General features: G+C 40.0%; 1 protein-coding gene across 3 annotated transcripts in view; it reads right to left on the bottom strand.

The window, feature by feature from the left end:
- LOC126177108 (activating transcription factor 7-interacting protein 1-like) overlaps window positions 1-15071 on the bottom strand; it is a 186370-nt gene that overhangs the window by 32625 nt on the left and 138674 nt on the right. For all 3 annotated transcript variants that reach the window (XM_049924374.1, XM_049924375.1, XM_049924373.1), the window contains exons 9-11: window positions 14696-14897; window positions 6711-6877; window positions 4602-4703 (exon numbers count right to left, since the gene is read on the bottom strand). In XM_049924374.1, coding sequence (XP_049780331.1) covers window positions 4602-4703; window positions 6711-6877; window positions 14696-14897 — 471 coding nt within the window. The remainder of the gene's footprint in view (window positions 1-4601; window positions 4704-6710; window positions 6878-14695; window positions 14898-15071) is intronic.

Below are 15071 nucleotides of genomic sequence, written 5' to 3' on the forward strand. Positions count from 1 at the left end.
GTGGTTCTGAAGGAATATAAATAGGGTTTCTTCACCCACAGTTCACATCACAAAGATGTCATCGACAAACTTGAACCATGTGAGGGATTTGGGATTCTGGGTGGTTAGGAAGGTTTCCTCTTGATGGCCCATGGGTAAGTTGGCATAGGATGGTGTCATGCAGGTCCCCACTGATGAAACACAGATTTGTTTGTAGACGATGCACCCAAAAGCGAAGTAATTGTGGGTGATGATATAGTTGGTCATGGTGACCAGGGAGGTAGGTTTATCAAAAATGTATGGACTATCTTGGCACACTCCCACATACACTAGGTGGAAATGTGGATTGGCTGGGGAGCATGCCGAGATAATCCATGCATTTGCAATAAACACTGTGTCCAGATGGCACAATGCTTAATGCAACTGCCTAGTAAGTGGAAGATCCCAGGTTTGAGTCCCAGTCAGGCACACATTTTCACTTGGCGCCACCAGTTCCGCACAAAGTCCCAATGCAGATGACATCTCCCTTTCCCTTTCCCTTAGTGCCTGAAAAGAGGTAGACCTGCAATGATCTTGATTTGATCTATACATCTGCTCGCTGCTCTTCCTCTTGGTCTCGTGCCTTGATCTTTCCTTGCAAAATTATTTTCTCCAGACTTTCTCTGCCTCTTCTCACAATATGGCCAAAGAACTGGAGAATTTTTTCGGTGACTCGAAAAGAAAGGTGTCTGGAGACATAATAATGGACACATTTGTTATTCTTTTGGTCCATTTTATGCATAGCATCCTACACCAGCACCAAAGCTCAAACACATCAATGTGCTGTTTGTCTCTGGCCTTGAGTGCCCATGTTTCGCAGCCATAAAAGAAAACAGAAAACACGAGTGTTTCAACTAGCCGGATCTTTGTGCTGTTTGTTACTGCTCTGCTCTGCTCTGCCCGATCTTGGTGAGCTGCTTCACAGCCACTCGCCCTAGCGTGATCCGTCTTCTTATCTTATCAACTTCCCATGCTGCAGATGGTTGACCCAAGGTAGATGAAGGAATGCATGACTTCCAGTTCCTTTAATCGACCTGTGAGCTGTATCTGTTGTTCTCGATCAATTATCATGAGTTTGGATTTGCTGAGGTTGATGTCTAATCCATATGGTAGACTAATGTCCTTTATTCTTGTTAGCAGCTCAGCAAGTTCATCTTCGCTGTTGGTTAAAAGCACAGTGTCACCAGCAAAATGAAGGAAGTTGATAGTTATCCCACCGATTGAGATGCCTTTGGTCCAACCATCAAGAGCTTTCCTAATGACATGTTCTGCATAGATGTTGACCAGTTGTGGGGATATGACACAACCCTGTCTCACACCTTTTGATACTCTGAAGGAATATGATGTGCCAGCACTTGTCTTTAGAGCTGTGAAGTGATTATTGTATAGACTTTTGATCAATTCTATCAAGTGGGGTGCCACACCGAACTCGGCAAGCAACTGCCACAGCTTTTCCAAGTGAACACAGTCAAAGGCTTTCCTATAGTTAAGGAAGCAGATGAAAACAGGAACACCGAACTCTCGCAATTTTTCTATTATTTTTCTTATGTTGAGGATCTGTTCACAAGTTCCTTTCTCTTCAACAAAACCCAGCTTGTTCTGTGGATATGAGAGGCTGAATGTGTGATGTGGGTTCAGGATGTGGAGAAAAATTTTACTTGTGTGAGATATGAGGGCAATAGTCTGGTAGTTGGAGCAGTTCCTGATAGTCCCTCCCTTGTGTAAGGGGATGAAGAGAGACACTGACCAGTCATCCAGCCACTCCCCAGTTTCTCATATTCTTTTACATAAGGAATGCAGCACATCAATACCTTCCTGTCCCATTTCTTTGATCATTTCTCCAGATATACCGTCCAAAATCCTGAAAACACAGAAACAATCAAGCAAAATCAATCGCAGTGAAAAACAACACTATGATAAACGGTGACTGACCGAGATCGAATCGGACTTCACGAAGAACAATACATAGAACGTTAAGAGAAAATATGACTAGATATCAACCACCCAACTTGTGCTTCAGAAGACTGGATGGAACGCTAGAAACCAATACCAAAAACAATTGTGACATTCTGGCAAAGTACTTCGAAAAACTCCTGAACACGAACCCCGCTATGAAAGAAATAATAACAGAAACGAGCACGTACAATCCACAGAGTGAACCTCCAACTCTAGAAGAAGTTAAAGAAATAATCAAGTCACTCAAGAATCGTAGAGCACCAGCAGAAGACAGTATCATCATAGAAATGTGGAAGTTACAAGACCCAGAACTCACCAAAGACATCCACAGGATCTTGGAAGATATTTGGAAGACCATGGAAATTCCTGAAGACTATAAAACTGCCCTGATACACCCACTACACAAAAAAGGTGACAAGACTGACCCGAACAACTACTGAGGAAAATCCCTACTATCGGTCACATACAAGATTCTCTCTAAAGCTTTACTAAACAGACTAGAATGCCAAACCAGACTAGAATGCCAAACCGACCACTTTATTGGGGAATACCAAGCAGGCTTCCGTAAAGGGCGGTCTTGTGCGGAACAAATTTGGAACCTGAAAATGATTTTACAACACAAACAGAACCTGATCATTACCTTTGTCGACTTCAAAAAAGCGTACGACTATCGACCGGAAAACTCACTTCAAAATTCTAGCAGAATACAAAGTAGACAACAAAACACGGGCTATCATAGAGCAAATTTTGACCAACACGACCTCCAAAGTAAAGTTCCGTGGGGAACTATCAGAGTCCTTTGAAATACGCACAGGTGTCTGACAAAGCGATGGCCTGTAACCTCTACTTTTCCATTTAGTGTTAGATAAGGTAATAAAAGAATGGGAAACATCAGAACAGGGGATAACCTTAGGAAACCTACAGATTACATGGCTGGCTTTTGCAGACAATTTGGCAATTGTCACGAAAGGTATAAACTAAACAAAAGACGCTATTGAAAAACTACATTAAATCTCTTCCAAAACTGGACTACAGATCTCTTATGAAAAGACACAATTTATCAGCACGATGAAACTCTCATCTCTGAACACAAAGAACGGCACGATTTACAAAAGGGCAAACTTCAAATACCTCGGTGAAACACAAAAAATGAGTTGACATAACAGAGCCTCAAACAAAGAAAGAAAAACCAAGCTGGACAAGGCATACAAAGTAATGTGGAATGATTACAACAAGAAGTCTATCTCCCAAAATCCCAAATTATGCCACTACGACACGGTGGTGCTCCCCGAAGCACTGTATGCAGCAGAGACCACACTAACACTAGGGCATACACGTATCAGACAACTAGAAAAACTAGAACGGAAAATACTTAGGAAAATATTTGGCGCAACTAACTACAATGGAATATAGAGCAAGAAACCTACAGATGAACTATACAAACATATGGACACAATCACAGAAAAGATTAGAAAACGCAGACTACAATTCTATGGACACCTGTACAGAATGCCATCACACAGACTGATCCAACAGATCTTTGACTGGGTAACCACTAGAAACAACAAATGGGTGGCAAGAGGTAAAAACCGACCTGAACCTAGTCAACATAACAGCAGACACAATAAACGACAGAATAAAATTCAGAATCATCATTAAGAAAATTAAACTACATGAGATACACTGTGACAAACGAACAGGCGTAAAATTGACTGAAGAATGCAAGCAAGATCACAGCCGGAAGATGAAAGAAATATGGGCAAACCAAATAGGCAACCAAGATGAAGCCGAAGACACGAAGCCAACAAGAAGCGTGGACAGAGAACCGGAAAAAGAAACACAGCGAGCGAATGAGGGAAGTTTGGGCAGCAAGGAACTGGCCATGTAGTTTAGTCCAACTGTGCTCTTTAAAGGCAAAACACCATGGCACATCTGTCATGGGTGATCATCAAGTTTGGTCTATTTCTATCTTAAGCACATAACTTAGTAAAATAATGTGCTTAGAGTGATGTAATAATCATTAATGCTCTTCATTTAGTTCTCCAACCTCATGAAAACTGGATACACCAAACACATTCATAATCCACATGGAAGAACTTTTACAAGTGAAATTCACACATTTTGAATGCAAACATGTTATGTTAGACCTAAATATGACTTATGAATATAATTGAAATAAGAATACTCTTTAATTTGTCACTTATTCTATGAATTCATACTGAGTTTCGGAGGATGTATCTCCGTCACATGAATTCTGTTAAAAATTTAACATAAATATTGATTTTGTGTGTTTATTATTTTATGTGCGATATGTAGCTCTTGGCTTTCAACGGTCAGAAGTTTATTTTCAAAATCATATATGCTCTGCATGCCTCACACTTCAAAATTCTTAATGAATTCACCTAATGAAGAAAGTTATGATATCCCGAAATGTGTCTCAGAAAAGCAAGTGACTTGATATATAAATAGATGTTTGTGCTTCACATGCATTTCTAACCATCTACTGAACAGATACTACTCTACAAGAACCTAATTCCATAGAAAGTAAAGGAGTGGTGTGTGTGTGTGTGTGTGTGTGTGTGTGTGTGTGTGTGTGTGTGTGTGTGTGTGGGCGCGCGCACACTGACCTGTGACGGGGAGCTTGCCAATAGAACAGGTCGCTGCTGCAGCTGATTTGTAGCTGGTACAAGGTATGTTAATCGAGGCACATTGCTGTTGGTTGTAACGCCCTAAAAAATTTCACACACATCTTTAAATATAAATAAAAAGAAAATATTCTGAGTATTAACCTAAAACTTAGCTAGTTTGCATCAGATGACCTACAGTCATTACAGATTTTTAGTAAATGAGTAATCACCACCTATCAGGAGAAAGAACTGGAAAAATGGAATTATAAATAAATATACCAGAAAAATTTTCTATTTACTAAACATCAGCAGAAAGAAGCACATAGTGATATGTTCATCAACTTTTAAAATAGGAGATTCTATCAAACAAAACAGCAGATAGTGTTCAAGGAAACAAATGAAATCAAAGAACATACTGAGTAAAAAAAAGTAGGTATCAATGAGCTGAGTATCAGATTACATATACAAGGGAGACACTTAAAATACAATTGCAAGCATCTCATACCTGGTTAAATATGTGCACCAATTCCACTGACCACAGAAATGATTTCTGTTTTTGTTTACATTAGACTGACAAATTACTTTCACTTAAAAGACAATCAAAAATTACAGTGAAAGCATTCATCTGTAAATGTTTTTATTTATTTCACACCTCTCTGTCTCCTCTCCCCCCCCCCCCCCCCCCACACCATCCAACAGTTACATGTTCTACGATGCAGAATGAGTCAGATTTCTCAATGGGAAATATTGCTGCATACAGTGATTTATATTGAGTTGTGTTCAGTCCATCTCCCCCTCTATTTTTTCTTCTTTTCTTTCTACACAAGATTATTTATGTTTACTTTTAGATGGCTGAGCAATGTCATCACACACAGAAATCTGCAAAAATTCTGAACCAGAAACATCGGACATATTTTTCTTCCTGTCCTAATAACTTCCTCACATCATTACATTGATGTGATTTATAGATTTTCCAGTTCATGTGATTGAAAAACCAATCAGCCACTTGAAATATGACATTTTATACAGAATCAAAATTAGCTTCTGTTGTATTAAAGGCTTATATAAAACCTACTGCAGTGCAGATTTGTAGTTGGCAAAAGTTTGTTTCTTGTGAGGATGAGCAATGGAGATCAGCATTTTTTCCAGAGTAAGTTGCCCATACATCAGGGTTAATTAAGAGACTTAGAAGGCTGAAGATTCCTTAAGTTAGCTAGCTATTATTCATCCAGCTGACTGAAATACATTCTCAAAATAACACAGCTAACTACAGGACCGAAACAGTGACCACAGGACAATTCAGCGCTGATTCTGAACACAGCTTTTGTTCTCTCTTGGTTTGGGCACACTGATCCATTTCTGAGATCACTTCAGATTCATTGCCTGCAACATGCTTTTTTACAAAAAGACAAAATTCTTATCAATAATTAATGCACATTAGGTAACTACTCGTTCTCTCACTAAACACTCGACAGACAAATATAAAGGTTGGTTGCTAATAGTTTGCTTACACTGTAACAGGATCTCCCACTATGGACTGAAATACCTGTGTAGTATATTACAGCTTCTGCTCAATTCAATGCCTCATGTCGTAGGCTTCTTTACTACTAACTATGTGTGTTGGAAAGGTAAATACAGACTGGTATCTCGACTTCAGAGGCCCAACATTAAACAAGCCGGCTTTTACACATGCAGTTATTTGAAGCCCACGTCTGCAATGCCAGCATAAAACTGTTGAAATTTGGAACCATCCAGCTATGGAAGGCAGCTAGAGAATATGGACCTTCCCCCCCTCCCCTGAAGTATATACTTTTGTGTCCAACCGCTATTGAAGGGCACAGAGAGAGAGATGAATATCATTTGCTCAAGGAGAAAACCTAGGAATACTTACAATATATGACATTAAGCATGTCATATTTCAATAGCAAACCAGGTTTCATTTGAATTATTGACATGGTGACAATTCTAACTCAATTTTGTAAGACAACAACACACTCCTATTTCTAGTTAACTTTGTGACAATTCTCATTCAATTTTACAAGACTATAATGTGTGATCAAGCTTACTATATATAATATGTGTGATCAAGCTTCTGCAAATAGATATTACCGTAGCCAATATGTTTGCACCAGCAGCTACAGCAGTTGCAGTTACCGGTTGTGGAAGTATTCTGATGGAGCTTGTGGGTGTCATGGTTGTGGCCGCACCGACAGAGTTATTGGCTGGGACTGTATTTGTATTGACAGAGGTCATTACAGCTGTTGTCCTTGGTTGTGCTGCAATGAGAAGTTTTTTCCATGATTGTTTAAGGCTTCATTGGAAGATCATGAGTAACGTGGTACATATCTGCATATTAACACTGAAAGACACCTCAATGCATAAATAATTATAACAGAAAAGTAGATCATATTTATTTGGCAACAGAACAATCCCTACAGTCTCTACAGCAGGACAGTGTAAATGTGTCAGTTGCTTTACTTAATGCCATTAAATATACATCAAGCATTTTTTTTTAAAAGCATGAATCCCATGAGTAGTACTTATCCACAAAGAAAGTTAAAAAGTCAAATCAATGCAATAATTCTTCCTGTCTTCTACAAATATTCCGTGCATTCCCTGGCTATTTCTCGAAACTGGATTTGCACTTACTGGCACAGAAAACGCAACACATAATAAATGATATGTAAACAACCGTTTAATCGAAGCGTAGCACTTTATCCTGTACTTTCTGACTGAATATGGTAGGGACTATAAAAATTCACATTTTGCAATAAATGTGAAATAGATGCAAATTCTGCCTCAAAATTCAAAAATGCGAAATTACTTAAAAGACACTATTTCACAGTGAATTGTATCCATATGAACAATTTTATCAGAATAGTCTGAAATACCTTTAATGCCTGCATATAAATATTGAAAATGAACTGGTGCCATGCCAATTGTGGGCGGCTGAATCGTCTGTAGTAGTACTCAGCCATGTGACCTAGCATTTTACAACAAAGAAATGCATACGTTTGCTTGTTAGCCAATGATCAAAAGATGGTTAATGGCGGTGGTGTGGTTAGTGTTTAACGTCCCGTCGACAACGAGGTCATTAGAGACGGAGCGCAAGCTCGGGTTAGTGAAGGATTGGGAAGGAAATCGGCCGTGTCCTTTCAAAGGAACCATCCCAGCATTTGCCTGAAACGATTTAGGGAACTCACGGAAAACCTAAATCAGGATGGCCAGAGACGGGATTGAACCGTGGTCCTCCCGAATGCGAGTCCAGTGTGCTAACCACTGCGAAAAGATGGTTAATGCGAAAACTTTTAACATGGCAAATTATATGGATGATGTATTTAACTGTGATCGCATCAAATACCACTAAAGGCATGAACTATGTCATTAACAATACTCTGCTAAACTCAACAAGCAACTGCGCAGTAGACGTCCCCGAATGCCGTGTGTTGTGTGTTGTTTGTGGTTTTCTTTTCTTACTTTGAAAAAAGTTAAGCAACTAATCCTGGACATCATGGATTTTCATTACCACCCTTATAATACCAGAAGAGATCAGCGATCACTGTAACAATGTGTCAGTCCTGCTGTAGGCTGCTCTCCTGCTAAAGGGAGGCAGGGCTTGTTTCCCTACACCTCTCCTCTCCTCTCCTCTCCCATCTGGCAGTCAAACTTCTAGTACATTTACACTCTTGGCTCTCTGTTACTATAGCCAATAGTGCCTGCATTCTATGCAATAGCGACTGGAAAACAAAATTCTACATTTTTCGACTGCGCTGAAATCCTTCCCCTAACCATAAAGCCGAATTACCATACATTCTGTTCTACTTCTATGTTAAATAGTGTCTGTTCAATTTATAACGTTGTGAAGCATGGATCGCACTGTTATGAAAGCCCACGAAAGCTCAAAATAGTCTGCAGATTTTGTAATCATCGAATTGGGTGGAAAAAGACAAATAATGTCCAGAAACACCTTAATTTGGTGACACATTTGGTTTACTGATGGGAAAATGCTGCTGCTTTTAAACAGACAGTCATTCTTGAAAGCTTAAATACTGCCGAACCAAGAAAACAAAGGCCATTTTGGAACTAAAAGTGCTGAAGTTTTTGCAAATGCAAACAATCCAGTCAAAAAGTTCCCATCAAGACTTTTTTTTTAAAAGCCAATTTCAAAGAACTAAGGCTTTGTTCATCTTCACTCAAGTAGCACAATAACCTTTTATGTTAGTGCATATAATCGTTTACAAATTAAAAAAAGAAGTGAATTTTGCCAAGAATAGACGCTACAGGTTCCGGTTCCTAGTTATTGGTCTTGCTTTGTGAGCAATCAACAAAGTTTCAACCATTTATTGCACTAGCCTTGTTTTAGCTGTGTAACCTTAAAAACAGATCACTTGATACTCTTGTTGCACTTATCATTGTATCTTGTGTTGTTCTCCTTTCAATCATATGTTTTTGTAATATCTTTCTGTGATCATTATCAGCTTCGTAGAGTAAACATACCATGACGCCGTGAAGACGTTGGTCTGGTGGAAAATGCTCAGAGCATGCATTACATTGTAGATTGTTAAGAACTACATCTTCCACAATTTCCAGAATTGTAAGAAGGTACAGGGAAACATGAGCATATGTAAGGACAAAAGGGTCAGGCTTGAGAAGAGCAACGTTGGCAAGAGATTACCACTTCTTACAACTTCGAGTTCTCTCCAACTGAAACAACAACTGACATTTGTGACGGGCGAAAGTAGATTGATGGTAAGCAACTGATTTCTTGCTGGTATGATTTTTTTTAAAAGTACATAGTGTTATAGATGAATAAAGAGAGAGGAGCTGAGTGAATGCAGATGCTGATGTGCAACATCGAAGAGGAAACTCCTTGGCAGAAAACCATAATCTGCAGCAGAGAAGCTAGCCACATGGAGATGATATGACACCATCTGCTTAAGCAGAACTGCTGTTAAAAGTTTGAAAAATGCATTGTTTTGTCAATTGTAAATGGTTCCATAGTATTTTAATATGGGCTTCGTGGTTCTGAGGTTGAGCTTTCATCCTGAGCTGACCACAGTTTCAGTCAAGCTATTGATCCATCTGAATGAAGCAACAAATGCCTAAGGGGTGGATCTTGGAGCCTTAGCAGAACAGTGATTAAGTCTGTTCTAGGTAGTATTTTCAATTATAATTTAAAGGAGTTCCCTTCACTAGCAATTTTCAGTAATTTTATTGAAGTGTAAAACAACCAAACTTGTCTAATCTCGTAGCATTTGAACCCAGGATTAGGGAAGAAATAAAGGTTGAACTAACTTTAACAAGCACTTATGGATTATAGTTTTAGGAGCAACTCAATTCTGGGTTTTAGAGTGGGGTCGAAGAAAGATTATCTGAAATTGGAGGAATATCCAATTGTTATCTTGTACAGAATGGTTTGCATTGCAGAGTCTTGTCTACAAAGAGCAGTGTCTCCTTGTCTTATGACTGCAGACTTGTGCGATTTGCCTTGAGGGATTTTAATATTCTGAAGTGCTTTGCTGTGGGAGTAACCGGTGCTATTGTTTAGTACTGGACACTGAGTTACGGCCAGAATGATTAGATACCTTTCCTAAGAACTCATTTAGTCATATCTTTGTATGCATGTATGGAACCACTGGAAACTGAAGAACAGTTTTTAGTCACTTTGTTGAAACTGAATTGATTTTTCACAACCTTCTACACCAAATCATTGCGATAAATACGGTAGATAGTATCCAACACCTCAGAAAAATGAGTTTTGCTAAATTCAATAATTATACATAAAGACAGAGTAGTTATTTTAAGAGGAAATATTAACAACAACATCTGAGGTAAAATGATTAAGAATATCATTTGAAAAAGGGTAGGAATATGCATTGCTTCATGAATATCTATTCTACAGCAGCTAAAGTCAGAGACTACTAATACAGTGTAATAGTGTAACTTAATTATTCATCTAAAATCATATGCTTACAGTTATGCATTTTTAAGAATATGTATTCCTTGCTTTTGAATATGAATACACATAAAATTAATGATCAAAACCACAAGCAGTCCCTCCTATCCAGATAAGTGTAATACCAGTTTTGCAACCATCATCTCCAGTTAATCAGGGGCGAGGTGCACATCGAAGCATGAAATCTATTTCACCAAGTCTGAGCGGTTAATGTTGGTGAGAGAACCATCCAAAGAAGTGTGAAAGAAGCCAATCTTCAATCCAGAAGAAATGCTATGGGCCTAGAACTGGCCAGAGCATCACACAGCTTGACTACATCCCACAAGAGCAAGCAGACCACCTGTGCATCTATAAAAGCAATATAATATTTTCTGTTGCAGCAATCACAGCACTCAACACTTCAGGCATGCTCCCAATTACCGTATTTACTCGAATCTAAGCCGCACTCGAATCTAAGCCGCACCTAAAAAATGAGACTCTAAATAAAGGAAAAAAAAATTCCCGAATCTAAGCCGCACCAGAAATTTGAGACTCAAAATTCAAGGGGACAGTAAAATTTTAGGCCGCACCTCCAAATCGAAAAAAAGTTGGTCCATTGTAATATGAGACACAATTTAGGTCGAATGAATGACGATACAGCTACAGTAGTTTGGTTCGAGTCGTAAGTTTAGCAGTTAAGCTTTACCAGGTAGCCATTGCTATGCATCAGGCGTTCTGTCCGTATTTATACGGGTACCCTTACTTTTTCACGTGCTTCGTCTGGTTTGAATCGATTGCTCATTTTGCTTTGATCAGATAAGTGCTGTTTTCTTTGTTATAGGTGTTTGCGTCACTCTAAGCTGAAAATGCATTACTGTACTGTGTCACGCATTGTTTGTCGCATTGATGTGCGTGTTTACGGCCTGTCGCCGCTCGCGGCATGGCTTGCTTTTGTGCGCGCTACCGCCGCTTACAGTTAAAAAAAAAAAGAAGAAGAGAGAGAGAGAGAGAGAGAGAGAGAGTAATCGTCTCATTAGCGAAACAATGGCAAGAGACTGCTATTTGTTGTTACTTACACTGCTGCTTTCTTTGATAATGATCAACAAGAACCAAATAATAGACTGCGTATGATACAACATGTTCTGAACGAGAGTTAGGCGAAAATGTTTCTCCGTTTGAAAATCTTTGCGGCCGCTTCTTTGGTACATCAAATTCTTCACAGAAATTAGAGTCATCTTAGAATTACAAATCTAGTCAGTTGCCGTGCTTCATTTCTCACTGTATCACTATTAGGCATAAGAATAATACGAATATAAACATGACACGATACGTATATTCTTCCGCGTTTGCTGTTTCACTCTAGTTTCGTAGTTTATTAGGCAGGCAGGATTTAAATGAGATAGCAGCAAACACGAAAGAATACATGACAATGTTGATATTTGTATTATTCTTATGGTGAAGAGAATACTGCATATGTGATTCACATTTCATCAAGTTCCTATTAGCAACCATCTCTTCTCACGGGTAGGAAAAAATTCAGAAAGTAGAGTTGGCCATATTGACAAACATTCCAAACAGTTTTGCATGTCGGATTTTCTTAGTACATTGAAATTATGCTACATTCGAAGATCAACAATACGGAATTTGTATTTACTTTGTTGGATAATGTACGAAAATGCAGTGGTCAAAACTCGGGGCGGAGATAAAAAGCTCGTCTTCCACCTTTTTTTTTAATTTATTTACTGACGCGGAGGTTTTGGCGCCAGTATTTATCTTTGTGCCTTTACAACGGCAGAAGTTAGTTGTGGCGGCACCTACCAACATATTTCAGAACTTCCACTTGCCTTGCACTCGATTCTAAGCCGCAGGCGGCTTTTTGCATTACAAAAACCGGAAAAAAAGTGCGGCTTAGATTCGAGTAAATACGGTAGTGCTGCAGTGTCCTCTGGAGGAATCATCTCCCATTCTTTCAGGAGGGCCTCTCATAGGTCCTCTAGGATCTCTGAAGGATGCTGTGGGCCTGGCTCCCTAGCTGATCCCACAATGGGAGCAAGTGTTGTTCACTGATGAGCTGTGATTTGACCTGCAGTCATCTGATGGTAAATTGGGGTCTGAAGGAGGATTGGAGAAACAGATACCCCTTGCACATTCTCACCCAGGACAACTTTCGAGGGTAGTTCTCTGATGATGTGTGCGGGAATCAGTATGACTGCAAGAACAGATTTGATCTTTGTGGAGCATGGGAGTCCATTGTACTTGTACACTGATATGTAGATGAAATCCTTTTGGAGGGTGTTGTGCCGTTCCCTCTCTTTACTAATGACAGTTTAACATTAAACTGAGCACATATGGAATCAGCTAGGGAGGAAGGCCCATCAGCACTCTTCAGAGACAACAGGGGAAATACAGGAAGCATCCTTGAAGGAATGGGAAACATTCCTCAAGAGGACATTGCAGCACTAATCAGTGGCTTGCCTGAAAGGCTGCATGCCATGATTGGTGCAACAGGAGGTATATGCTTTTGAAGATGCGAAGGATGCCTGCCTGTGAAGTGATATGTTAAGTGTAGAAAACAAAAACAGAGGTGCATCACCTTATTGAACTTGGTCAAAATTTGCTGTAAATGTGAATCAGAATCTTTGGCACAAGAGCCATGGCATATTTAACACTATATTATCATACACTACATGATCAGAAGTATCCGGACACCCCCCAAAACACAAGTTTTTCATATTAGGTACATAGTGCTGCCACCTACTGCCAGGTACTCCATATCAGCGACCTCAGCAGTCATTTGACATTGAGAGAGAGCAGAATGGGAAGCTCCGCAGAACTCACAGACTTCGAACATGCTCAGATGATTGGGTGTCATTTGTGTAATAAGTCTATACGCGAGATTTACACACTCCTGACCATCCCTAGGTCCACTGCTTTCGATGTGATGGTGTTGTGGAAACGTGAGGGGGACATGTACAGCACAAAAGCATACAGGTTGACCTCTTCTGTTGACTGAGACTGCAGGCAGTTGAAGAGGGTCAATAATGTGTAATAGGCAGACATCTATCCAGACCATCACACAGGAACTCCAAACTACATCATGATCCACGGTGAGTACTATGACAGTTAGGCAGGAGGTGAGAAAAGTTGGATTTCATGGTCGATCGGCTGCTCATAAGCCACACATCGCACTGGTAAATGCCAAACAATGCCTCACTTGGTGTAAGAAGCGTAAACATTGAACAATTGAACAGGGGAAAAACTTTGTGTGGAGTGACAAATCACAGTACACAATGTGGCTATCCGATGGCAGGGTGTGGATATGGTGAATGCCTGACGAGTGTGTTATCTGCCAGCACGTGTAGTTACAACAATAAAATTCGGAGGCAGTGGTGGTGTGGTGTGGTCATGTTTTTCATGGAGGGGGCTTGCACTATAACAGCACAGGCCTACATTGACGTTTTAAGCACCTTCTTGCTTCCCACTGTTGAAGAGCAATTCGGGGATGGCACCTGCATCTTTCAACACGATCGAGCACCTGTTCATAATGCACAGCCTGTGGTGGATTGGTTACATGACAATAATATCCCTGTAATGGGCTGGCCTGCATAGCGTCCTGACCTGACTCCTATAGAACACCTTTGGGATGCTTTGGAATGCCAACTTCGTGCCAGGCCTCACCGACAGACATCGATACCTGTCCTCGGTGCAGCGCTCTGTGAAGAATGGGCTGCGATTCCCAAAAAACCTTCCAGCACCTGATTGAATGTATGCCTGTGGAAGTGGAAGCTGTCATTAAGGCTATGGGTGGGCCAACACCATACTGAATTCCCGCATTACTGATGGAGTGGGCCATGAATTTTTAAGTCATTTTCAACCAGGTACCTGGAAACTTTTAATCACATAATATATGAAGTCACATTGCAATGTCTGGCATGAGATAATGTTGGAAACACTTCTCATTACTATAGCATAGGAGAGACCAATAAGCAAAACCTACGTCTGCCACGCAGGTTACATCCTATTCCAAAATGGGAATATAAGACCAGAACAGTTTAACTAAATTGTGAACCTTTCCTAGAAACCACAACTGTTACTTGCTTAAATAGCAGGACACCCAAGGCAAAAATTTTTTACTGACACACATAAAATGTCTTCTCACCTGAACGCCCGCGATCTCCGTCATCGGTTAAATCTATTACTTGACGTGAACTTTTGTTGACAGTCCCAACTGGACTGTTACCTGCAGTGCTCGCAACCTTTGAACGTGTCATTTGTTGGACACGTGAACTGTTTGCTGAGGATGGGCTAGTGGTAGATGTATTGGTGTTTACACTGACTGACTGCTGCCTAGGCATCAAAGTCTGAAATAAGAATACACAATAGGCATTAAAATTTGTGTAAAAGCATGACAACCTGATCTGTAACTCACTCTCCCCCCCCCCCCCCCCCCCCCACACACACACACACAAAAGAACAAAATTTCTTACGGTTAAAAATACGCTTAAGACCTAAGCCCATCATTACCACCATTGATA

Source organism: Schistocerca cancellata, chromosome 3, assembly GCF_023864275.1.
Source record: "Schistocerca cancellata isolate TAMUIC-IGC-003103 chromosome 3, iqSchCanc2.1, whole genome shotgun sequence".
NCBI lineage: Eukaryota > Metazoa > Arthropoda > Insecta > Orthoptera > Acrididae > Schistocerca > Schistocerca cancellata.